Genomic DNA, 25829 nt, shown 5'->3' with positions numbered 1-25829 from the left:
GTTGTCCACCCCCGCTATGTGTTCTGCCCTCAAAGACTGGAGGTTCCTTTCGGCCCACTGACCCAGACGTTTGGCCTCCTTCATGAGGGCCCTTGATCTTGTCCCCCCCTGTCTGTTTATGTGAGCCTTGGTGGTGATATTGTCTGTGAGGACTAATATGTGCTGGCCCCTGACCGAGTTCTGGAACCGTAACAGAGCCAGGCGGACCGCCCTGAGCTCCAACCAGTTTATGTTGTGAGTCCCTTCCGCCTGAGTCCACTCTCCTTGCGCCATCTGAGCCAGCAGATGGGCACCCCACCCACTCAGACTGGCGTCCGTCGTTACCGTCAAGCGGTCTGGTGTCCAGAAGGTTTCGCCCTTTGTGATCGCTGGGGATGTCCACCAAGCCAGGGAGCGGGAGACGTCTAGCGGGAGAAGTACCTTGGTCTGCGAACAGCTCGTGCGCCTTCGCTGGAATGGCAAGAGGAACCATTGGAGATCTCTGGTGTGGAGGCGAGCCCACGGGACGATGCCAATGGCGGAGACCATGGTGCCTAGTAGTTTAGACAGAGTGGCTAGGGACACCTTGCACTTCCTGGCTATCGAGGAGGCTAGCTGTCTAAGCGCTATCTGTCTGTCGGGTGACAGGAAGACCATGCCCGCCTGGGTGTCTATTCTGGCTCCTAGGTGAATCAGACTAGTAGAGGGGTGGAGGTGACTCTTGGCTAGGTTCACTGTAAACCCATGGTCCCTCAGGACTGTCATGGTGATGTCTAGGTCTCGCAGAGCGCCCCTAAAGGAGGATGACTGCAGGAGCAGATCATCCAGGTAACATTGGATGCGCACCGGGACCTGTCTCAGGTGCGCTGCCAGCGCTGCCATTACCTTTGTGAATACCCTCGGGGCCGAAGACAGCCCGAAGGGGAGGGCCCGGTACTGATAGTGGTGACCCATGTAGCAGAACCTGAGATACCTACGGTGATCCTGGGCAATGGGGATGTGCAGATAGGCCTCAGTGAGGTCTATAGAAGTGAGAAAGTCTCCTTGTCTAACCCCCTCCAAGATAGAGTGTAGGGAGTGCATCTTGAACCTCCTATAGCGAATGGAACGGTTCAGGCGTTTCAAGTCAAGGATCGCTCTCCAGCCCCCAGAGGCCTTGGGGATGACAAACAGGATGGAATAGTGCCCCTGACCCTGTTGCTCTGGAGGCACTGGCTGGATCGCCCTGATCTCCAACAGGTGTTGGATGGCTTCCTGCATCAGCAGCCTCCGGGTCGGGTTCTTAGAAACCGGACATATCCGGAAGAAGCTCGGGGGACTGGAAAGAAATTCGAGTGAAAGGCCATGCCTGATGGTCTTCTGCACCCATCTGTCAGAGGAGGTGAGGTCCCAGCGGTCAGCGAAGTGCGCTAAGCACCCCACAATGGGGAGAACGCTGGACCTAGCTTTAATATTTGTGGAAGGAGCGCCCCCCTCCGCCTCCTCCGCCCCCTCGAAAGGGCCGCTTCTGTTGCCTGCCTCTTTGCTGTCTGTCTGGGTACCTCTGTCTAGCAGGGAATCCCCCTTGATACTGCCTGCCTCCTGAGAAACCTGCCTCTGACCCCCTAAGGGAGTCCTGACCCCGAAAGAAGGAACCAGAGTCCTGACCCCGGGAGTAGGAGCGTCTGGGGTATGGAGTTGACCTGAAGCTGCCTTTCTTCTGGGCAGTGGCGAGGACCTTCCTCTTGTCCTTGTTCTCAACCAGGAACCGGTCCAGAGCCGAGCCAAAGAGGGAGTCCCCTGTGAAGGGGGCTGAAGCCAGGCGCCACTTGTGACGAACCTCCACCTGCCACTGTCGAAGCCACAGCAGCCTGCGTGATGCCACCGACGATGCGATCGCCCTGGAAGCAAATCTGGCTGCAGCCAGGGTGGCATCCGATGAGAACTGGATGGCCGCTGTCAGCCTGTTGATGTCCTGATGTGACCGGGCATCTGCTATGGGGGTGCGTTGCTGTAGCTCCTGCAGCCACAGCAAGGAAGATCTGATGATGAAAGAGGCTGTGGTGGATGCTTTCACAGCCCAGGCCGCTGCTAGATGGCCCCTCTGCAAGGTGAGGTCTGCCTTCTTGTCCTCCGCCTTCAAGGCATCCTCTGGCTCCCCAGGCATGTTGGTGGATGTATGAAGAGCCACGATTGGATCATCTATGGTGGGCTGTGCAAGTAGCTTAGCCAGCTCTTGGTCCACATTGAAGAACATCCTGTCTGAAGAGGAGGGTGAGGGGCCCTTTGTAGGAGATACCCATTGGCGCCTTATCAGGCCTAGGAAGGTCTTGGGCGTAGGAACAGTGTCTGCCTCGATGGCCTGCTCATCAAAGATGTTCTCTGCTGAGAGGCCCTGGCGTTGGGGTGTGGCCTCCGCTGCTCTGTTGCCTAGCTTGACCGTTGCCTTGGCCTTGAAGAGCAGGGACTCAAACAGTGAGGGCTGGAACAACCCAGTGAATGTGGGTTTAGGAGGAGGCATGCCTTCATCCTCTGATAGCTTGAGTTCTCTGATCTCGCCTTCCTCACTTTCATTGTCACTGTCCTCCTGGGATGAATCTGAGGAGCTGTGAATCTCTTCCTCCTGGGCCTCTGGGAATTCAGGAGCCCTGGGGGTGGGGGGGAGGGGCCCCCCCTGAGGCTGTGGCTGCTGGAATGCTGCAGCCATGTATTGCTGAAAAGCCTGCATCATTAATTCTTGGAAGTTGGGGGCCCCTGTGGGAGGCGCTGGGTTGGGGCTGAAGCCCCCCTGAGCAGGGGGGGGGCTGCCCAAAAGGGGAAAGCCAGTAGGCAAGGCTGCCCCCACAGTAGGGGTGATAGGGGATTGCCACCCCTGAGTGGAGCCCCAAAGCCCCGAGGTGTCTATAGGGATCCTTGTTGGCAGGGCTGGATTCTCCCCTGAGCCTCCGCTGGATAAGGGAGTGCCTGGATTTTCCCCCCCCTTTGCCTGGGGCGTTCTGATGGCTGGCTGCTTGGTTGCAAAGTCTCTCTAAAGCCTTATGCCTCCTCCGCTCGTATTTAGAGGGCTTGGGGGGCTTGTGACCCCTCCCTTCCTCTGGATCTGCCCTGGGGGAAAGGTGCTTGGTTTTGCATTTAGCCTTTCCTCTCCCCCCCCCCTCCTCGGGCAGTCTCTGGGGAAGCCACTGACCTGGGTGCTTGTTCTTCTGCCCCTCCGGTGGGGCTGCAGTCCCTGCTTGCAACTGCCTGGGGTTCTCCTTCCTGGTAGTTGCTGGGCGCAGCCATCTTGGACCACGTGGGTCCTCCCGGCTTCAAAATGGCGCCGACCGGCTTGCAAAGGGGCGCGAAATTTAAAAGTGCCTGAAGCGAGGCTTGAGCTCCTGAGAGCTTGCCACGTGCGCTCCCAGCCGGATTCTCTTCCTCCTGCCTCTCCTCCGATGCCGCTGTGGCCAGGAACAGCTTCTTCGGCTTCCTCACGATCCTCTGGCCACGTGGAGGCAGCACGGGCGCTCCAGGGCGTTTGAAAGCCCTGGTTCGTCGCTCAACCCTTGAGGGGAGCAACGGAGCGCTCCAGCGACTTACAAGCCTCAGCGGTTAGGGCTGCCTGCTAGAAGCTTTTGCCCGTCCTCCTGGTTAGGGCTGCCTGCTAGAGGCTTTTGCCCTTCCTCCTGCTGCCCGGCCAAGCTCCTCACTGAGAGTCTTCGGATGTCCTCAGTGTCCAGGGCAGCCTGCCGCCCCAGGGGGGCTAGTGGCAGTCCCAATCCTGCAGGAGGAGGCTGTGTGTGAAGCAGGGAGGCAAAACTCGACGGGTCCAAATGAATTTTCCTTTAGATCCTAGTAAATTCCTGGAGCTCTCGAATGAGCAACTTCTCACGATCGTTTTGAGTCAGAAAACTGGGCAGGCTCACGTCCAGGGGGCGGAGCCCAAAGAGCTTATCTGACTCAAACCAATCACGAGAGGAGAAGGTCAACCCATTCTGGATACTCTATGGAGAATGAACAGAAGATATTTTATTTTTCTATGTATGTTTATTTTTCATTTAGTTGGATCCATCCCTAACATAAAAGGTTGATAGCACTCCATGTCATTATTTGTGCCTAGCATTCAGAGTAATCTGATAGCAGTATTTCAGCTGTATTATATATGTCAGAAAAACATAGAATATCACCATAACAATTACAAAAATCTCAAACCTTACATTATACAAAATGCTACATACATAAGACTGTACATAAAACTAGAGCATAACAGCACATTAAAGCAAGATGCAATTGATGAAAACAAATTCCTCAGATTGCACATAGAACAATTTTTCCTTTCCATGTATCAGAGTACTGTACACACTGTTAAGTCACTTCAAGCAGTATATAGTTTACCCAAAGCAAGAGATACTGTGAGGATAATGTGTGAAGAAATTAAGAAGTGTTGAAAAGCCTAGACAACAAAATTGTTGCTCCTTATTTTAAAAGCAGATCAATCAGTAGCACAATATTTCTATCATGTATACTTATGTACTAACAAGATGACACCTTATTCACTGAAACAAGAGATTCTTTAGGAAATATAGACATTGCTAAGTGTTTGCAAATAATAGCAAATATTATAAATAAAACTCTGCAAAAGACTTTCACATGCATAGCATATAAGCTTTGCCATGGATAATGCTGCAAAGTATATTCAAGTTGAGAAGATGTTTTTTAAAAAGGAAGACTTCAAACTAGCATTGGACCCTGTAGTATTCATTTAAGGCAATCCAGCAAGACTTTGATGCTTCAGAAACAATAGCTAATGCAGTAACACTGAAAAATAGGCAATAAACAAATAAGTATGTGCAAAAAATGCTCATAATAAATAGAAGGACAAAATTAACTTTTCTATTAATGTTTAATGCACAAATTAATGGACTGTTTGGAGTACCATATCAAGAACTGTCCTACTTTGATGGTAATTTTTTGTGGGAAAAACTATGAAGAAATAAACGGATTTGTCAAGGCCTACATTTTGAATACGGTTTAAAAGTATTTTTCCTAAGCCTTTCTATTTCTGATGCTGTTGAAATTTGGAAGGAACAGCAAATTGAAAGCCTTGAAAATAAAAATGGGTGATGACAAGAGTTAGACAAGTCAATGGTCTCTAACTCATTTTCTAGCCAACATACTCAGTAACAAGATCAATCCTTCATTGCTAAAGAAAAGTTGGTTGTTATGTAACATGCATGTAACTTCGCACGACCATTGTTCTGATAATACTTTAAAGAAAAGTTATTTGCTGGAAATTCCTTAAATATTTGGATTCAAAGACTACTAAATCTGAGATTACTGAACATTTCAATTCAAAGACTACTGCCTTTTTAGAAGTAGCAGTTTCCTTTTCTGATACAGAAATAATTTTTTTTTGAACTAGCTTATTCAAAACTGAGAAACAGCATGAGAATTTGAAAAGCAAAAAAGCATGTCATCTTTTCCCAAAGTCTGTATAAAAAGAAAAGACACAAATGAATTCACAACCAATTCATGTTTAAGTGCCTTTTACTGGCTTGACCTGTAATTACTTGATTTTTCTTAAAATAATATTCTTTTTTATTTCATCCAATATTACTAGAAAAGTTTTAAAGTTTATGGGAAGTGCTCCAGAAGTACTTAAGGACACATAAGTACTGAAGGCACATAACAATTAATGTATCCATAACTAATTCAGTTCCTAATAACTCTGGATATATTTAACAACTTGCCTAGCTTCTTCATTGTATATTACTTTGTCTGTTTTGGGGTCCCAGTTCTTGCTTGCGGAGTATGGTATTTCTTGCAGATATTCTGATGCACCATAGTTGCTAGTTTGTCATGGGTTGTTTGAACTCGGTCTGTATGATCTTCCCATGATGGCATAGTGGTTAGAATACACTCCCCTAATTCTGCTGACTGCCTGGAGTTTGAACCTTACAGCTGAAGGTTGATTCAGCCTTCCATCCTTCTGAGGTTGATAAAATGAGGACCCAGATTGTTGGGGGCAATAAGCTGACTTTATAAACTGTTTAGAGAGGGCTGTAAAGCACTGTGAAGCAGTATATAAGTCCAAGTGCTATTGCTATCTTCCTGCAGCAGCTAACTTGATGATCCATTGTTTCTTCAGCTTCTTTGTAGAGATGGCATTTACTGTCTATTGCTGTCTTCTTAACTTTGGCTTTATATAATTTGTTCTTTAGACTTGGGCTTGTGGAACCAAAATTAGCTTCTCTGTTTCTTTCTTCAACTTTCCTGTTCTTAGCCATTGCCAGGTCTTTTTGTTATTTGCCTACTAGTTTTTAACATACTGGTCATATAATACTTTGCTTTGCCATGTTTCTTTTCTATTCTTCATTTGATCTTTCTTGTAGGCCAATTTGGTGTCTCTAGTATTCAGTAAGCTTTCATGGGCTACTAACTTCAGTGCATCTTCTTCACTGTCCTCCAGATATTCTTTCGACCCCTCCCCCCCGTTTTCAACTGTATGTTGCACTTGCAACATTCCACAGCCACCTATGCTCCTTGGTAAACAGAGCCTGTCATCGTTGTTGCATGGATGAAGGGCATGATTGTCATTATTTTTCTGGCCTTTCTATCCAGGGTTTTTGTTCCACTTGATTCCAGTCCACTATTCCAGCTATGTATCTAATGACTGGAATTGCCCAGGTGTTAATTAGCTTGATGGTATTTTCTCCACCGAGTTTGGATTGAATGATTCATCTCTTGATATTAATGCCTCCCAGTCTATCATCATTGACCAGGAACTGAGACTTCCATTGTGCTATCAATTTTTGCACAGAGTTTCTGACGTTTCTACTGACTCTTGTTATTTCAAAGAACTTGATTATCCAGTCATGTGGCAGTCATGCTTTTTGGTAATCAATCCAACCTATATTCAAGTTGGTCTTCCTTCTCCTGCAGCTTTCCAAAATCATCTTGTCATTTAGGATCTAATTTTCTGTTCCTTTTCAATTTGGGCAATCCCCTTTCTACTTAGGTGGAAAGAGCTTGTTTTCAACTAGATCAGGAGTGTCAAACTCGCAGCGTCACATTGTCGTCATGTGACGTATTGAGACTTTCCCTCCCTCTTTGTTAAACTAGGGGTGGGCATAGCCAGTGTGTGATGCAGCTGGCCTGCCGGCTGCAAGTTTGACACCCCTGAACTAGACGCTGTTGGATGTTCTTTTACCTATTTTATACGGGAAACAGACCTTGGTTTTTACTTTTATTTTCTTTGATATGTTTGGCTAATCAATCAATAAACTATCTATCTATAAATGCTGGAATATATTCTTAATTCAGCTATTTTTTATATTATTTTTTATTGGTGGTGTACATTCAGGCAATTTTCTAGGTCAAAATCTATTAAACTGACTGAAAACTGTAGTGATTTTGTAGCAATATAGATAGGTAGTTCACATTTATAAATTCAGAGTTGGGACTCTGGTCCAGGTACTTTTTCTTATGCTTCCACTGCTCTGCCTTTGAATCATTTCCCCTTCCAAATTCTTTGTGTAATAAGATATAGAAAATGCTATAGATCAGAAAATTTTCCTCTTTGCAAAGTTTGGTTAGTGTTTCACATGCATCATCATTTTATTATTGTTCTTATAAATGTTTTGAAAATTAACACTGAAAAAATAGTATAGTAATAAGGATATTAAATAGCATACATAGCTTTCTACACTGATTGAAATATTGTAAAGATTATTATTTTTAAAATATGTAACACAAGTATACGTAATTAAAAACTCCAAGTATGTATTTTCTTGATTTTTTATCCACTTGTATTTCAGAAATATTACTGAAAAAGATAAATATACAATGACATGCTCTCTAATAAACCTTGCTAGCTCCGGAAACGGCAAATGTATAATAATAATAAGTCATAATGACAGAAATTTTTCAAACATTATTTCCTCCTAACTATTACAGTTTTTCAGTGTAACTGAATTATTAAGAGCTCAAAAGATTCCCCAGCAAAATTTAGTTGGGGCTGGATATTATATTACTCCTCGTCTTGCTCTTTATGCACTTAGTATAATATTCAAAACCCCAATATGATTATTTAATTAGTTACTTGCATAAATGGTAACACCTGGAAAAGGGTGTTTTGTATTTCCCAGCTGTTAAGTTCATTGGTTTTAGAGTTGTAACTGGCTCCAACCCTTTCTGCACATCATTTTAATTTGGCATTATAAATTGTTTTAATAATTTTTATTATAGAAATCATTTTATGATATATAATAGCAATAGCAATAACACATAGCTTTATATACCACTTAATACTGCCTTACAGCACTCTCTTAACAATCTGAGTCCTCGTTTTACCAACCTTGGAAGGATAGAAGGCTGTGTCATCCTTGAGCCAGTCAGGAATGAACTGCTGGCAGTGAGCAGAGTCAGCCTGCAATACTGCATTCTAATCACTGTGCCATCACAGCTCTTGTAACCACCGATTTACAGTATATTAATCAATTTGTAGATAAACTGTAATTGATATACTTGTTTTATTATTTGCTCTCCTAAGTATATTACCGATTGCAGAATGACAAAGCCAATAAAACTATACATATAGCCATGGACTACTTCTTAGACTTTCCTATCTCACAAGGTTGCTGTGAGATTAAAGAAAAAGAGTCATGAATAACAATCTAAACTTATGGAGAAACTACATGAAATAAATTCTAAGAGCATAAACAGTAGACAATGAATTTACCCCAGAATATTCAGAGGTTGCCAATAAATTGACTTTACAATAGTACTAAGTTAACTCTCTCTTTGCACATGTTTTGCATCTACATACATATAGCATGTACTACATAGATATTGTAAAATATAAAAAGATGGAAGGATGGTGCAGAAAGACAGTAAAAGAAATAAACAATAGTAAAAGATAATCTAACAAAAAAGAATGAGAAAAATAAGAAACTTCTGGCATACGTTTCAACAATATAAATATATTTAATATGTATTTATTTTAAAAAGTAATTTAATACTGGATATTTAAGTATTCAACTCCTTATTCAATCCTTTTTCAATAATCAACTCCATAAATCATCATTTCTATTTTTTCCCATTTTCACAAAATGCATAAAGAATTTCCAGGTTTAAAAAAAAGAAAATTACTTGACCAAATAGGACAGTTTTGCCATTTCTGCCAGTTTGGCCATTTTCACAATTCATACCTCTCCTTTTAGTCATAAGAAAATAGGAAATATGACAAGAATAACAGTAATACAACCCTACTAGGTAGTTTGGCAGTGTTGTGGGAATTAGTTGTTTAGCAGAGTGATGGTGATGGCATGTGGTCGTGGTGGGGAGACTGTCTTTATGTCTAGTTGTTTTGACATGGAATAACCTGTAGTGTTGTCTTGAGGGAAGAAATTGAAACAGTTTATGTCCAGGATGAGAGGGGTCTGTAGATACTGTAGCTCTTACTGGTTTGTGCAATATACAATGGAAGGCAGATAGATTGCAATTGTTTTTTCTAACTATCCATTGAAGTCTGTGTCTTAGTTGGTTGCAGTGCCAAATCAGACAATTATAGAGGTGTAAATGATTGATTCTTCACAGTAGGTTTGATGAGTTAATAAGTAGTGTAAATTGAAACAGAAGAGAATAATAAGTTCCACTTTGCAGTTGCATTTGTCCTTATTATACATTAAATCCTACCCCAAAATTTTTCATTATTGTTTTTTAAATCTCAACTATTTTTATAACATGAATTTTTAAAGAAGTAAATTTAAACTGTAGTATTACTAATATAAGGAGGTGGAAGTGTCCCAATATAAATCAAAACTAATTTCCAAATGTATAAAAGGTGCGGTGGCTCTGTGACATAAAGATGCTGGAGATAATCTTTGCTCTGGTGGTTCAAGTCACCACATGGCAGAATGACAGCTCCCATCACTTCTGCCCACCTAGCAGTTCGAATCATGCTACATGTGAATAGATAAATAGGTATCACTTTGGAAATTTGGTGGCATTTTGTGCAGATGGTGGGACCCTGCTGGTGTTGGACATGTCCGGACCCAGCACCCAATTATGAGGGACAATGATGGTGAGAGAAGGCCCCAGATGACACTGCAGGATGTCACTTGTCTTTTGGATGTGGAGCTAGTTCACCCTTGTGATGTATCCTGGATAGCGTGCGAGTTTGAAGTAAACAGACTAGCGCTCTTTGGCAACCAAATAACTACTTTGTACTAATTATGTAGTCTCCTAGCTAATTGTACCAGTGCCATAGGCTAAATAAATAAATTGGTACCAAGGGCTTTTAAACTGAGAATTCTCTGCCTGTCTACCCACCCATCAATCCTCCATCCATCCAATCCATTCTGTAAGAAGGCAACGTTAAATTTCCCCAGGACAATAATTAGCCAAGAAAATAATAAATGAAATATCCAAGACCAACTCAATATTACTTACTTTGAGCCTTATGACAGTTCTTGTGAAATTATTTTAAAAATCATTCTCTCTCCTAAAAAATTGGGGGAGCCTAATTTAGAGGACTGCAGTGATTTGGGGGAAAATCCATTTTAAGAGGTTCAAACATAGAAAGGGTTAAAGAAAAGTAGCTGACCATGTTGATTGATGAAAATCGAATCCAAAGAAAATGAAACACTGAGGAGGTAACTAATCAGGTTTTTGCTCAACTGAAAAATATTCTCAATAGTTTAGATGAAGATTTAGATGAAGATCTGGACTGTGTACACATCAGACGTGGGTTCCTACTGGTATGGCAGCCTGGGTCACTGGAACCGGCAGCGACCCAGACCTGCCATGCCCCTGAACCAGTTCCCTGGTCGCTGCCCGTCATCTTGTTTTTGAATTGTGGTCACATCCAGTGTGCAGCATGCATCCAGCATGCAGCGTGTATCCAGCATGCACAGCGCATGCACGAGCGAACTGGCAGTAAAGCTGGCCAGAACCCACCCCTGGTACACATGTAATATGGTGATGCCAAGCGAGCAACTGATTGAGATCAATCTTTTCAAAAAGCAATAGTTAATTTCTTTCTCAACTTTCTGATAGGTCCTTGAAACTGCAGATACAGATTTACCATTCTTAGTGATACAGTGGAACTTATTCTGAGAAGCGAATCTGTCCTTTAACATATGCTTTTCCCATCTGGATAGGCTACAAAAGGAAGGGTGGAGAGAGGTTCAGGGGCAGAGTGTATTCCAGTTTTCTGGCTGGTGACATTTTCATTATTTTATTCTTCTTTTATTAAGAATATTATTAAAATTATCATAATATAATATACAAATGAAAATAAAGATAGGAAAATGGGAAGGGGGAAGAAAAGGGACAGAACTTGGGGAGGCTTTGGAGACTTCTTGTGAAAATCAGAGGGTTTGTCTAAGCCAACACATTGCATCTATATACATGCACACAGCCCCATCACAAAGATAAATTGTGACATGTAACAGATGGCACTTTAAACAGGAAATGATTAAAAACACTAAAAAAATATGGCCCAAGCAATCTCTGTAATGATATGTTCGAATGACCTTGGAAAAGGTGGGGGAAGAGAGAGAGAGAGATGGTGCCTATCAGATAGGAAAAGCTGGTAACTGCTAATGGGTAGGGAAAGAAACTCAGAAAGGAATCTACCTAACTTCCCAGGTTGTGAAAGATGTTGGATGAAATGTGTAGAGAAGCTTTGTAAAATTCTTGTTAATGTACCCTTACAATAAAGTAGAACTAGCTCATCAAGTTGTGTTTCTTGTCTACTTACCTGGGAAGGTTGACATCAACCTTGCAAGTCTCAAAGTACAAATCTCCATCTTTTTACAGCTGGAGAGGTTAAGGAGGTTCCTTTCTTTCTATTCCTGTTAAACAGCTGTGGGCCCTCTCTTATCTGATTGTTCCCTAGACAGCATCTCTTCCTCCCCCCCCCCCAAAAAAAAGATCATTCCCAAATGTCATTACAGTTTCTTTGCCACAGGATTTCCTGAGGTTTTGTTCTTTAGTATACAGTTACATAATAGACTATATTCAACTCCCTAATACAAAGCAACAGAAACTGACTAATTGCATAAGGACTGATGAGGAAAAGTTAGTCAAATGCTGATGGCAATGTAAATTTTCAGCAGCCAGCCAGAACAATCTTGTTCCAAAGGAATAACTAGCAGAAACCAGGAAAATTTAACCAGGTTAAATTTTTTTAACCATAAAAATTTAGAAGAAAAAAAAAACATTTCTGTGTATTTAATTACTCAAAGTAATCTAAATCTGAACAATGCAATAATATCATAGACATATATAATCTTATAATGGTACCAGAAGCTAACACTGACAGTTTTTGCCTTCTTATTGCTTGAAGACAATGGTACATATTTTGTTAAAAATTACATCAATTGTCAACATTGAATGTCAATTTTACCAACAAGAATAAAGCAATTGGGTGGTTATTTCTGTTTCCTCTTCATTTAATAACAACTAACTAACAACTGGGATGTGGTGGCTCAGTGGCTAAGATGCTGAGCTTGTCGATCAGAAAGGTTGACATTTCGGTGGTTTGAATCCCTAGGAATCCCTAACCAATTTCGTTGTATTTAAGTACAATGATAATAAAGATTAGACTTACAGTGTCATGTAACAAAGTGAGCTCCCGTTACTTATCCCAGCTTCTGCCAACCTAGCAGGTCGAAAGCACATAAAAATGCAAGTAGAAAAATAGGAGCCACCTTTGGTGTTCTGTGCACCTTTGGTGTTTAGTCATGCCGGCCACATGATCATGTAGACGTCTTCGGACAGCGCTGGCTCTTTGGCTTTGAAACGGAGATGAACACTGCCCCCTTGAGTCAGGAACGACTAGCACATATGTGCGAAGGAAATCTTTACTTTCACTTCAACTCACAACTATCAGTAACGATAAAATAAGTAATTAAAATATTGTTGACCTCATATGACCCCTTTTCCATTCAATAAATTTCAAATGCAGTGAAATTCACATCCCATTTTCTTTCTTTCTTTCTTTCTTTCTTTCTTTCTTTCTTTCTTTCACTTTCCCCTTTGAATTCTCTCTCCCTGTTCATTATTATTTTAATTCAAATGTCTATTAAAGAAAAAAAAGCTTCTCTTCAATAAGATGATGTACAATCCAAGGGTCCTCCTGGATTCTTAAGGCTCCTAAGTAGCAGCAGATAGAAGCTGTGGCCAGGAGCTTCTAAACTTGAGTGCAACCCTTATTATAAAATAGGATATGCTAGCAATGGCCGCCCATGCCTTTGTCAGCTCATATGCTGATTACTGCAATCTATAATAAAATTCACTTGAAGACCATGTGAAAACTGCAACTGATAACAAAATGTGGTGGACCACAAATTAAAAGAGATGACATAGTATTCAATATAACACTGTGAGAGCTGCCCTGGGTGCTGTTTCTGGGTGAAATTAAAAATTGGTTATTATATTTATTTTTAAAACTGTGGTTATTATCTATTATTTTTAATGTCCTTGGCTATCAATGCGATAAGTTGGTTCACTTAGAGCCAGAACCACTAAAACATAAAAATCAATTACAGGAAGTCCTTGACTTATAAATGTTTACCTAGCAACCATATGAAGCCTCTGGTGGTACTAACGACCCAAATTCAAAGTCTGACAGTTGTGCCCCCCCAATGATCACATGACTTCACTTCACGAGCTCGACAACAGAGCTGCATTTACGGCCATCTGAAGTATCCTGTGGTCATATGAATACATTTTACATTTTTTTTTGCTGAAAACTGACATTTATTTTTGGGTTTTGAAAAACTGTCCATAATGAACCACTACTTTACATAATGACCACAGCATTTATTTAATTACCACAAATCTGATTAACAACCTTAACAAAGCAATTAATGACAACCACAAAAAAGTCATAAAATTGGGTCAGTCATACAAGTGATCCAATTTACAACTGTCACAAGTTAAAACTGGAATTAGCTGATCACATTACAGTCGTTACTCAAGAACTACCAGTAATCAGTGGATAACCATAAATTTATACAGTAGCCCTTCAGGAAAAATTTCAAATGTACCAACAAATAAGTTCTGCTGAATTGAATTTGCTTCAATCCTATTGTATATTATTTGTACTGTGTTGTATTGTATTATATTGTTTACTGTAAAACTTAGAATTTCAACTTTCTTGAAAAGTTAAAATAATATTTTTCTTCTTTAGCTGAACAATCTTGTAATGGAATCTTAGATATTTTCACTAACCAACGTGAGACTGACTCTAAATAACTGGAAGTAGAAACAGAATATTAGATTTGAAATGTCATAATATTTCACTAACCAAAGAAGTTTTATAAATGAATGCAAGAGCAAAATATAAGATGACAAAATTCAAAAAGATCATAAATATCTGCAAAAGCTTGTCTGGGGAAAAAAACCCTTCCTAAAACCAAGTAATGAAAAGAAAACAAATGTTTACTTTATGTTAGTCAATGTAAGAATCTCAAGAAATTCTTTTTTAAATTAGACAAAAAAGGATATTTAATGCAGAGCTTTGTAAAGGATGGATGAAATGGCACAGCATTTCTATGTTAAGAGTCCTTTTCTTTCAATACAAATAAACACAAAGCAAACAGGGTAAAAACACTCTAATCTCTGAACTGCCCTGTGGCATTTTCTGTCTGAAATTGCAAGGCCAAATTTGGGTGTGTTGAAACTATTAAAAGGAATTGCCCAGCAGCTATACAACCTATTCATGAATACAGACATATTATATAGGAATCTAAGAGTACTATGTATCATTCTTGTAATCTACTATGAAGTAAAAATTCAACTGATATAAAAAACAAAACATTATCAGTGTTAGGGCTAGTCAAGAATATGAAGCAGGTATACTTACTTGCCTATAGTTAAAATTATGAATAAACATCTATAACATCTGTGAGCTAGAAGTGTTTCTACTTGTGTCCTATGTTCCTCTATAAAAAAAAAGGGGGCGGGAAGCAATTTAGCAAAAAGATTAAATTTGACTACATAAGACAGTATTTTAGAAGATAACTCAGAAAATACTCCTCTTGGGGCCATAATTGGATTTATCTGTTTATTTATTTAGCCTGTGGTAGTGGTACAATTAGCCAGGAGACTACATACTTTGTACAAAGTAGTTATTTGGCTGTCAAACAGTGCTAATATGTTTAGTTCGCACTCACACGCTATCCAAGGTACATCATAGGAGTGAACAAGTTCCATATCTGAAAGATGAGCGGCATCCTGCAGTGGTGTCTGGGACCTTCTCTCATCACCAATGTCCCTCATAATTGGGTGCTGGGTCCGGATGTGTCCAGCACCAGCAGGGGTCCCACCATCTGAACAAAATGCCACCAAGTTTCCAAAGTGATACCTATTTATCTACTCACATGTAGTATGATTCGAACTGCTAGGTGGGCAGAAGTGATGGGAGCTCTCACTCTGCCACGTGGTGACTTGAGTCACCAGAGCAAAGACCATCTCCAGCATCTTTATGTCACAGAGCCACCACAGCTTTTATACATTTGGAAATTAGTTGTGACTTATATTGGGACACTTCCACCTTCTTATGTTAGTAATACTACAGTTTTAATTTACTTCTTTAAAAATTCATGTTGTAAAAATAGTTGAGATTTAAAAAACAATAATCACAAATTTGGGGGTAGGATTTAATGTATAATAAGGACAAATGCAACTGCAAATTGGAACTTATTTTTCTCTTCTGTCTCAATTTACACTACTTTCTTACTCACCAAACTTACTATGAAAAAAATCTCCCAAACCATTTAATGAGACGATTTTGTCAGTTCACAAAGAGCTTCAGGAAAGCTTGCCTCCACTCACTGCTGCTGCTGACGTAGATCATCAGTAGAAACAAAGCATTGGATATCAGAATTGTACTATATTTTAATGACAGCAAGGAATGGAAAAAAAAACCCATTTTTTTTTTAGAATGGACACATATATAAATACCAATCAGATTCTTTAGATGTGGCTTTCTCATCAATAACTAATACATTAACCACTGAATACTACTGGCCAAACATACCTGATTCATATGACATCACCAAATTTATTTTGAATAAATACTGCATACTGTACTGTGATGAGCTTTTGATGACACTACCTCTAAAGATAAGTTGGAAAGCAGAACTAGAACAGAAATAATATTTCCTTATATTCTGTATATTATTATTGCTGAATGAGATTTGCACTAATTATCTAACATCACATAGTAGCTGAACCTGAATTAGTTCATTAAATTGATATGTCCATCGAATTCATGACTCTAACAATACAGATAGTCCTTGCTTAATAACCAATTCTGCCACAAATTGCTAAATGGGAAGTCACATAAGGACAGTTGTTCTTTCCTCCTGGAAAGAGATAAGACTAATCAGTTTCACACCTTTGGCTATTCTTTGCCTCCTAACCATTCCCTTGTCCTCTTAGGACGCTCCTATCTTGCATATCTCAAAAACACTGCAATCAAACTGCAATTCAAGGGTGGGAGTCACAGGAAAGCTATGCAAGCAGTTTATAGAACTCTAAAGAAATCTTTTCCCCTCCATTCTCTCTGCTCTGGGAGTGAGAGGGTCAAGCAAAGGAGATATTGCTACAGAAAGAGGAGATTAGAGAAACTCAGAAGGGTAGCAGAGCCAGGGGGTGTTAGGCAGCCAAAGGGGCGTGGATGGGGGAAGATAGGCAGGAGGGATGATTTGAAACTACTTATGGTTATAAATGCAGGTGGGCTGCCAAGCACCTGAATTCTAATCATGACTGCAGGGTTTCACTGGTGGTCCAATGTTACATGAAATAGCCTGTCTCTCAAAACTAGATTAGTATCCATTCTGGTAATCTTCCAAAAGCTGGTAAAAACAGGTTTTCAGAGAAGGTTTTAAGTGTAAGGCTGGTACCATCAGGGATTATCAGCATTATGGTATTTGAGATATATTTTAATTTTTCATTGAAGTTATCTGCTAGGTTTCTCTGATGTTTGAAGTGGGATATAAACTTTTGGAAAATGTATTTCCCACTCAGAGCTGTTTTAATTCCTAGAATTTAATGCTGCTCCTATTCAGATCTAAATATAGTTATCTGGTTCAAATAGCATGGGTATAAAAAAGCAGTTTTATGATATGTATTAAGTTTCACTCCATGAAAATTTTCTAAACACTAACTTTTAGGTATAGAGGTTTGTTAGGTGGCAGTACAAACAATGAACAAAACTGCTCTCATCAAACAGAAATCTATTAAATCAACGAAAAAAGCTATTGACACTATAGAAAGAACATCCTTACAAGTAATCCTCGATTTACGACCATTCATTTAACCACAAAGTTACAGCAGTACTAAAAAAAGTGACTTAAGGCCCATCCTTGAAGTTATGACCTTCATAATAGCCCCGTGGTCACGTGATTGCGATTCAGCCCCTAGCATTTACAATGGTGGCAACACCCTGCGGTCACAACCTTCCCAGTCATCTTCTGACAAGCAAAGTCAATGGGGAAGCTGGCACGGAGAGTTGCAAATCACAATCATAGGCTATCTTATTCACTTAGTGATTCGAGATGTCTCAAACTATTGCTCTGTTTAACAATTTTTTGTTCCTAATTGGGGCCCTAAATCAAGGAATACCTCAAGGAATATCTGTACTGTAAATTAGTATAGAGGTGGTGCAGTGGTTAGAATTCAGTACTGCAAGTTAACTCTGCCCACAGCCAGGAGTTTGATCCTGACTGGCTCAAGGTTGACAGCCTTCCATCCTTCTGAGGTTGGTAAAAGAGGACCCAGATCGTAGGGAACAATACGCTGACTCTGTAGATGGCTGTAAAGCATTATAAAGCGATATGTACATTTAAGCGCTATTGCTATTTCAGTTTTAAATTAAGATGTTTCAGTTATCTATTTTCTGTGTAAATGTGAAGAACTCTACATGGCAAGCCCAAATAAAAGTTTTTGTACCTTTTGTAACATTACAGATAAGCAGAAGCTGTAAAAACTATCTGTCAGGTTTACTTTAATTTGGATTTCACATTGGGCAAAACAAAGGATTCAACGTCCCCTTCAGTTTTGTGACTTTATATGGATAATGTACCATTCAACAATGGTACAATTGACACAATTCAGCATAAATTTTTTTAAATAAAACTTCATGTTCCACATGTAAATTCAAGATAAGGAAATGTTCTAGTCATTTCAATACATTAAAAGCATAAACAGCCTTATAATCAATGCCTATAAGGAGGGAGAAGCCCTAAGAGTTTTAAAAAATAGAGCTTCTTATAATGTTTGGTTACAATGTTCACATCCCTTGTATCTCTTCCAAGGACCATGAAGTAAAACTCTTAGCTAAAGCTGAATGGGGTTTTCATGTCTTTTTCATTTATTCTGCTCTAACAAACTATATTGCCCCTTTCTCCTTTTCAACCCTTCCTTCTAATTCCTTCTCATTAGCTTTAAATTACTTTTCACTGTACCAATGAGATTTCAAAGCCCATGTTGCTGATCTCTAAACTTTCTTCCATTCAAAATTAAACTATGCCATAAAAAGAGAAAATGATTCCCAGATTCCCACTGATTCCTAGAAGACCTATGCAGATTTAAAATTTAAAACCTAGATGAGCACTGATCCAGGGCTATACATTACTATGAAGTCTTTCAATACTGGTCCCCTTGCAGTAAAATAATTATCAGAATGGATAACTGTGTATATGTATGGATTAGGACTTTCATAATGGTAGGCACATAAGATATTTTCAAGGCATTTTGTAATATAATTAACTCTGATAAAATTAATCATAGTTGCAGAGCTGATAGAAATTGCTACTTTCAGTGCAATCCTATGTACATTCTTTTTGAAATAAATTCCAGAGAAATATGCAAAGGATTACAGCCTGAGGATTTGAAAAAGGTTCATCATGGAACAGCATGAGTTTTCTTAAAATCAAAATTCAATTATGAAACTTGCAAGTATAACCATAGAGGTGATTCAGAATAGTCAGAAGTAAATACAAAACACTAATTTTCAAATCATTAAAGTTGCCATATCTTTTTCCAGCTTGCTGGCTTTTTCAGAAGCTGCTCCTAGCTGTCTCTGTATGCATGTGCGCATACAATCATAGAGACAGCCAAGTCAGACATCCAGGATTCAGGAAGACTTTCCAACACTAAATAGAATTTAGCAAACCCTATGAAGACTAATCCCAAATAAATCTGTAGGTGTGTTGCAGACTAGGCCAAAAAACACTGGAAAATAATATGCTGAAGTGTACAGTAATATTCATAATTGCATGTTTGCTCTGTTGGTTGTTATTCTTACTTAAAATTGTAACTTTAAGCTGACAATCTAAAGCTCACATACTGGATACTCCCATGCTTTCCATCAATTAAAATTTAATACTAAATATTTACAGTATAGGGTAAGCCATATCTTTATTAAATCATACTTATGAATGAGCAAAAAATAATTAATATATGCATTAAATGTACTAATGTAAATGGACAGAATTTCAAATTAGTTATGTGATAAATATGGATGAGTAACCATATAAAAATTGATCATCTTCCAATCCTGAGGAAACTATGTGTGTAATTTATATACGTACATGCTGAAAATCATCTCTTTATATACTATATTTAAATTTAATTTTTGTATACTTTGATAAAATAATCTATTACCAGTTTAATTCCAATTAAATCCATAATTGTATTACATTTAAGAAATGGACACAAAATATAGTTTTCAGATAATATTATTCGAAAACTACTAAATCTCTATAAAAGACTGAAGTAAAAAATATTCAGAATTAGATGAGTAATTGAGCAGTGTTACTGAATTGCCAGTGAAATAACAATGACATAATAAGGAAGATACAATATCATTTTTTTATATTCTAGTTTATAAAATTCAACATAGTTTTGTTAATAATATTGGTTACTGTATTATACATACTTCGTAAAATTTAAACTTTGACTGAAGTGCTTTAAATATATTACAATATGTAAATGCTAAGTAGTAGGATTAATTTATACATTTGGAACAACTAACTCCTTTTGACGTCAATGTGACTAACAAATGCAATAAAATTAGGCCTACAGCCTTTAAAGTTTTCTAATGATAGTTTTCAATCAAAATCAAGATATCCTGCTGATACCTTGTCTTCCATTTTAAAAAGTGTTCCGCATTAAGTATTAACCTACTTTTAACATCTCTTTTCTGCTGTAGTTTTTCATTTTATCTTCTACATTCTGTCCTATATTTCCTTCCTATCTAGAGTCACCAGTGACAAGGTAAAAATAAAGGACATACATAGTCTTTTTAAATTTTTCCAGGCTTCTTTTATTACAAGAAAGCACTTCTTTTTTCTACTTTTTTAGTCTAAATACTAGTGAAGCACAAACTAACCCTACATAAATGAAATATATTAACTATTGTGCAGTAACTTAACATCAAAATTGTTATATATCTTCAAGATTATTATTCAGAAGGTAAGGCAAATTACAAAAATTGAACTTTTGCCACTTATAGTTCCACATCAAAAACAGTCAGCATTTTTGAATGTGTTGTTTTCCATAAAAATATCGACATATAAAGTACATGTATAATTAAAAGTAGATTATTATAAAAATAATTACATTGGTTAAAAAATAAATTGTCAATTCTGCTTTCCCTCCAACTCTGCCAGAATAAATACTTACAAATCTGAAATAATGGAGAATTATATCTGTTAAACTGTATAATTTTCAATGACCAAGCTATGCTGAATGCCACTCCAGAAAGAATTCAAAACTGCATAGAAAATTTATATGGATATAGTTAACATTTGAAAAGTAAATTTGCATTAATTCTAACATTTACTTTAGTATATCAATTGATAAAAATATGTTTGAAGATCTGTCCACAGTGAATTGATTTAGTATGTATTATGAACCCTAAACTGAAAGGGGGACATACCACAAAGTTAATTCTACATTAAATCTAAACATATTGTTACCCAAATATGTTGTTCAAAATACTGCTTTATATGAACATCTCTATGCACTTTGCAGATATATTACAGCATTTACAAAAGTTTAATATTCTTACTACTGAGGATATGTGTCTTATGATTTATGATGATTGTATTTTATGATTATGATCATGATTTATCACTTGTTGCTTGTTCGTACTCTGCGAGCTTATGCACCACAGACAAATTATTTGTGTCCAATCACACTTGGCCAATAAAGAATTCTATTCTATTCTATAAATGAAGGTGCTGCTGCAGACAGAGAAAGGAGGACATTTCATAGGTTTTGTGGAGAGTCCAGTTGTGTTTGGTACTGTCTTTCAACTGACAATCAGTAACAGTCATTCTATTAGGCTACCTCAGAGGGAAAGATTGAAAGCAGAGCTACTTCCACCTACTCTACTAAGCAAGACCATCTTATCAGACAACACCTGTCCACAAAATGTTTCTGTTCAAGCCTGTCATGAAAACATTATAATGCCCAAATAAGTACTTAAGTTTCCTTTTTCTTTTCATTGTTCTTGCTTATATGCAAACTATCTTGGAAGTTTTGTGGCAGAAATGCTATAAGAGTGAACAAAAGTTATGCCAAGCCTATGTTATTATCTTACTCACTTTTTTTCATCCTATGTATATGGATCTACAATGCATGTCTGACACCAAAAAATATGTAAAAAGAAAAAAATTTTAGAAACTGCAGAAAAACATGAATTATTATGTTAATAACAACCTATGTTAATATTTTATTTTTCAGCAGCATCCACCCTTATTAGTGCCTGGTTAGTGTAATAATTCTGAAAAAAAGTGTTTTTCATATGCTTTGACACTTGGAAAAGTACATACAAATTAAATAAAATAATAAAAGTTCTTTCACTATTCTGGAACAACAGATTTACTTCTCAAAGTATAACAGAGATTACAGTCAATATATGTGGTTATTACCACATTAATATTGATATAACTGGTATCAAATTCAATGTCTTATATATAATTATATCATGTACAGTGTCTATGTATATGTATGCTTATGTGTGGGCATGTATGAAGTGGGCAGTATATTAAAAATATAAATGAAAACATATACATATAAGTTTTAATGACAACTATGCTGCAATTTTATCAAGCAAGAAATGTTCTCAAGGATTACAAAAAAGTTCAGGGATAATGTCTAAGCAACTGTTAGGTTTGTCATCCTAAAACACATTACATTACACTACATTACACTGTATTACACACTAGATCTATAGAACTTAGTGATATTGAATAAACCTGTTCAAAAGTGCACTGATAATTCTTTAGCTGCTCTGCGTATTTTTAAATGAAATATGCACAAGAATTCAATCTGTTTTACTTCTTTTGATTGTAAGGTATAATCACAAAAGTTTTCTTTCAGATATTTTCATATAGGGATCTTAGAAAAACCACTGTATGTTCTCTAACTTCAAATAGCTTTTTGTAAAAATCCTATAATATCATACAGACCTTTTTAATCATTTCAAATATATACAGTACGTTTTTACTGCTTGGAGGTCACACTAACTATTCTCATGTGACTTCAACTCATGTACTCTTAACTATTATGCACTAAGAAGGAAATAAATAACCACCTTTGTCATCATGCCAATATTATCTAGCTACCAATTGTTTGACATTTCAGTTTTCTAAAAGCCTGTTTTATTACTGTATGGTTGGTGAGCAAAAACAAACTTAGGTCCTTTGTTTTCTACCACAGCCAAATCAACAGTAGTTTAGAATATATCTAGCTTCCACCTTCATTATTTTTACATAATATACATATAATAGTGATTTCATTATTTCCCCCCAACATACGCACATCTCAGCTCAAACATATTTTCTATTATCTTTCTATATTAGGCCTTAAAATTTCATGTTTACATAGGCTGGCAGGACTCAGACCAGTTAAAACTCCTTACTTCTTGAAAACAGATATTCCCAATATAAAATTATGTTTAACGATGAATTAAAAACTACAAAATTGATGCATATCTAATGTATTTATCAACAGCAATACCAATTAATATAAATAATTAGCATAAATATAAGTCACACAAAAACATGAACAAATTGTGGTGAAATAGAGTATATGGTCAACTTACCCCATTCTAGAAACTCCAGAATATTCTTCTCTCTTCTCAAGGGTGAATTATTACATTCATCATAAAGGCAGATGAGTATATCCAACAAGGTTTCCACACTAAAGCATTGCCCATTGGTCTGAGTTGGCCCATCCAAAATAAACTGTTCCAACTGTCTCAAGCGCACTTCTCCAGACATGGCTGCTTCAGTTTTTAACAGACTTTCCTTCTTTATTATTCTGTGCTATCTTTGACAAATCTAGCACATTAAAATATATTACAGTTCATAAAAAGAATTTTGAAAAGTCAGTGCTTTAAAGATGGTGCTGAACGTATAATCCATCTCAGAACTGCCATTCTGAGAACTGTAATTTGGTCAGTCTTTCCACACATACATCTACAATATATACAGAGTATTACAGAAAAATAATTACCCTAAAATCTCTTTTAATAACATTTAAAAGAGAAAATATATACTTTATACATTTAAATAATAATAATAATAATAATTAAAATTTAATCCCAAGACTGACTCCACTCTTCTGTCATCCATATAGATTTTTAAAGGTCTTCTCCTTCATTCGAAATTCAGATCATGAAATCCAATCCCGAAATGAATCCTTCTGCATCATTAAAGTGTAAAGTCCCCATTCCATTTGCAACAACAATTCACTTTCAAGGAAAGAGCAGCAGGAAGAAAGCTATTTGAAGGTGGGAGGGCAAAAAATCAAAAGCACAGGATTCTGAAGATCTAGTGCTGGAGAATATCCACCACCTCCACCACCTTCTTCTTCACCTTCTCCACCACCTCCACCTCCACCTCCACCACCTCTTAGAAAATGCATTAGTGGCAACTCTTCAGAAAGTGGGGAATGGGAAGAAGAGAGGAAAAGGAAGAAAAGTCTTCAGAAACAGAATCCTTCCTTAGGGCAATCAGTGCCACTCTTCCTTTAAGGCTCTTCACCATGCCAAAAAATAATGTCTAGTCCGAATTTCCTCAACCTCCCTCCCCAATATACTGGGGAGGGGGAGCATGTGGAGGGGGAAAGTCACACCCCTCTTTAAATATTGGGGAAAGTAATAATTGTCCTGCCTTAAATACGGTATCAGCACATCCAGTCAAGGGAAGAAGGGTAGGCTGGGCTGGTAATAATCCTAGGAAATCCTCTCCATATCGCTGCACGTCCTCTAGCTCCTTGTTTCTCTTGACAGGGCGACAGGATCTTGCCTTTTTCAATCCACACACATCTCCCACTCCGCTTGCGCGGTTCCTCCAAAGGATGCTCTGCTGCTGCTGGTGTTTTCTAGTGCAAGAGATGAAAAGATGCTGCCCGTCTTTCGGTCCACCATGCTTAGGGCATCTTCTTCGAGTGGCGAACACTGATAGCCTGTAATCCCACCCGACTCCTTCCTCCGTTTCCTCTTCCTCGTCGCGGTTGTTTTCCTCCTCTTCTTTCACCGTCCGCCCTCCTTGACTCCACACAGCCTCATGCATAAGCTCCGGCTGCTACCACTGAAGTCACCGGATCCAACATGGCGGCCTCTTCACCCTCCCTCCTAAAGCTCTGGAGCGAGCGAAGCTGCAGAGAGGCAAACGAGGCTGCAAGCTGTTGGGAATGAGAGGGAGGGAGCGGAGCGGAGAGCGCTGGAGAGATGCTTATACGGCAGCACGGAATGCAGGGATACAGGCGGACCTGAGGGGAGGGAACAGCAGCCGCACGGAAACGCCCTGCGGGCTACTGCAGGACCGGGTTGCTAAGCTAAGTTTGGGGCTCTTCTGGCTGCGTCAAGGGCTCTCGCCCAACCCGCAAGAAAACATACCTGTGCTCTGAAACCCCATCTCGCCCTTGGGACTTTTAAAACTCTGTGGCTACTTTGCATTTGATCCAGCCGACCTCTTAAAAGCGCTTCTCCCACAATTTCTAACAGTCGCGATTTGTTGTTCCCTCCCCACCCACTCCCCCGTCTTTTCTGCGTTTTTAAAGGGAAAGTATTTAACGATGGGAAACTGGAAAGAACGCCCATTTTTCTTCCCAAACTGTGATATCTATTGATTGATTGACACTTAGATAGGTAATAATAATAGAAAAGGAACATCGGATGTTATCAACCCTTTGCATCCCGTTTTAAGGGCATGGCTGATGAAAATGTAGGATTTTTGACTAACCCTACCTCCTAGTTTTAACATTCCCAGGCAACCCACTTATTGAACCTTTTGCTGATGTTCCTTCCAGCATTTTCCATTTTCCCACTTTTTACTTGTTATCTTTGTAAAAGCCAATCTGTTTAGTTGGAAGGATAGGATTAAGGGGTCAAAGTCATGAAACTCAATGGGTAACTTTGGATCAGTAATTCCTAATTTAGGATCACTACTTCCTCATTGCCTTCCGCATCACACAAGTTTGCATTGACAATAAAACAGAGGCAATACAATCTACATACCAATATAGGTACGATATCAACCTACCACACCTACACATTCTGGTTTAATAATCCCTCCCCCTTTTTTTGGCTTCTCTCAGTAGCTTGTGTTCCCAAACTGTCTTAGAATCACAGTTTGGGACAGATATACACATATTGTTCCACAATGCAAAGATGTGGTAAATCCATATTTGTTATATGAGAGTTATATGTAGTATTTCAATTTTCAAAAAATATTGTTGGTTATATAGTGTTACATAGGTTATGTAGTGTGTCATTGCAGCATTCCGTACTCAAAACAGCAACTTTTGCTTCTCAATCTCTACATTAAATTATTTAATCAGTTATGGGCCTATGATTA

The 25829-nt window shown here is 38.7% G+C and overlaps 1 protein-coding gene across 2 annotated transcripts in view; it reads right to left on the bottom strand.

The window, feature by feature from the left end:
- The window catches only part of CDC42BPA (CDC42 binding protein kinase alpha), a 156783-nt gene extending 132102 nt beyond the window's left edge, over positions 1 to 24681 (bottom strand). For both annotated transcript variants that reach the window (XM_032215166.1, XM_032215167.1), the window contains exon 1: positions 23069 to 24681. In XM_032215166.1, coding sequence (XP_032071057.1) covers positions 23069 to 23246 — 178 coding nt within the window. In that variant the 5' untranslated portion in view covers positions 23247 to 24681. The remainder of the gene's footprint in view (positions 1 to 23068) is intronic.
- Positions 24682 to 25829: the final 1148 nt, after the last annotated feature.

The sequence above is a fragment of the Thamnophis elegans genome, chromosome 4, assembly GCF_009769535.1.
Source record: "Thamnophis elegans isolate rThaEle1 chromosome 4, rThaEle1.pri, whole genome shotgun sequence".
NCBI classification, from domain to species: domain Eukaryota; kingdom Metazoa; phylum Chordata; class Lepidosauria; order Squamata; family Colubridae; genus Thamnophis; species Thamnophis elegans.
The sequence above is the reverse complement of the archived record's forward strand: the minus strand, read 5'-3'. Positions and strand labels throughout refer to the sequence as shown.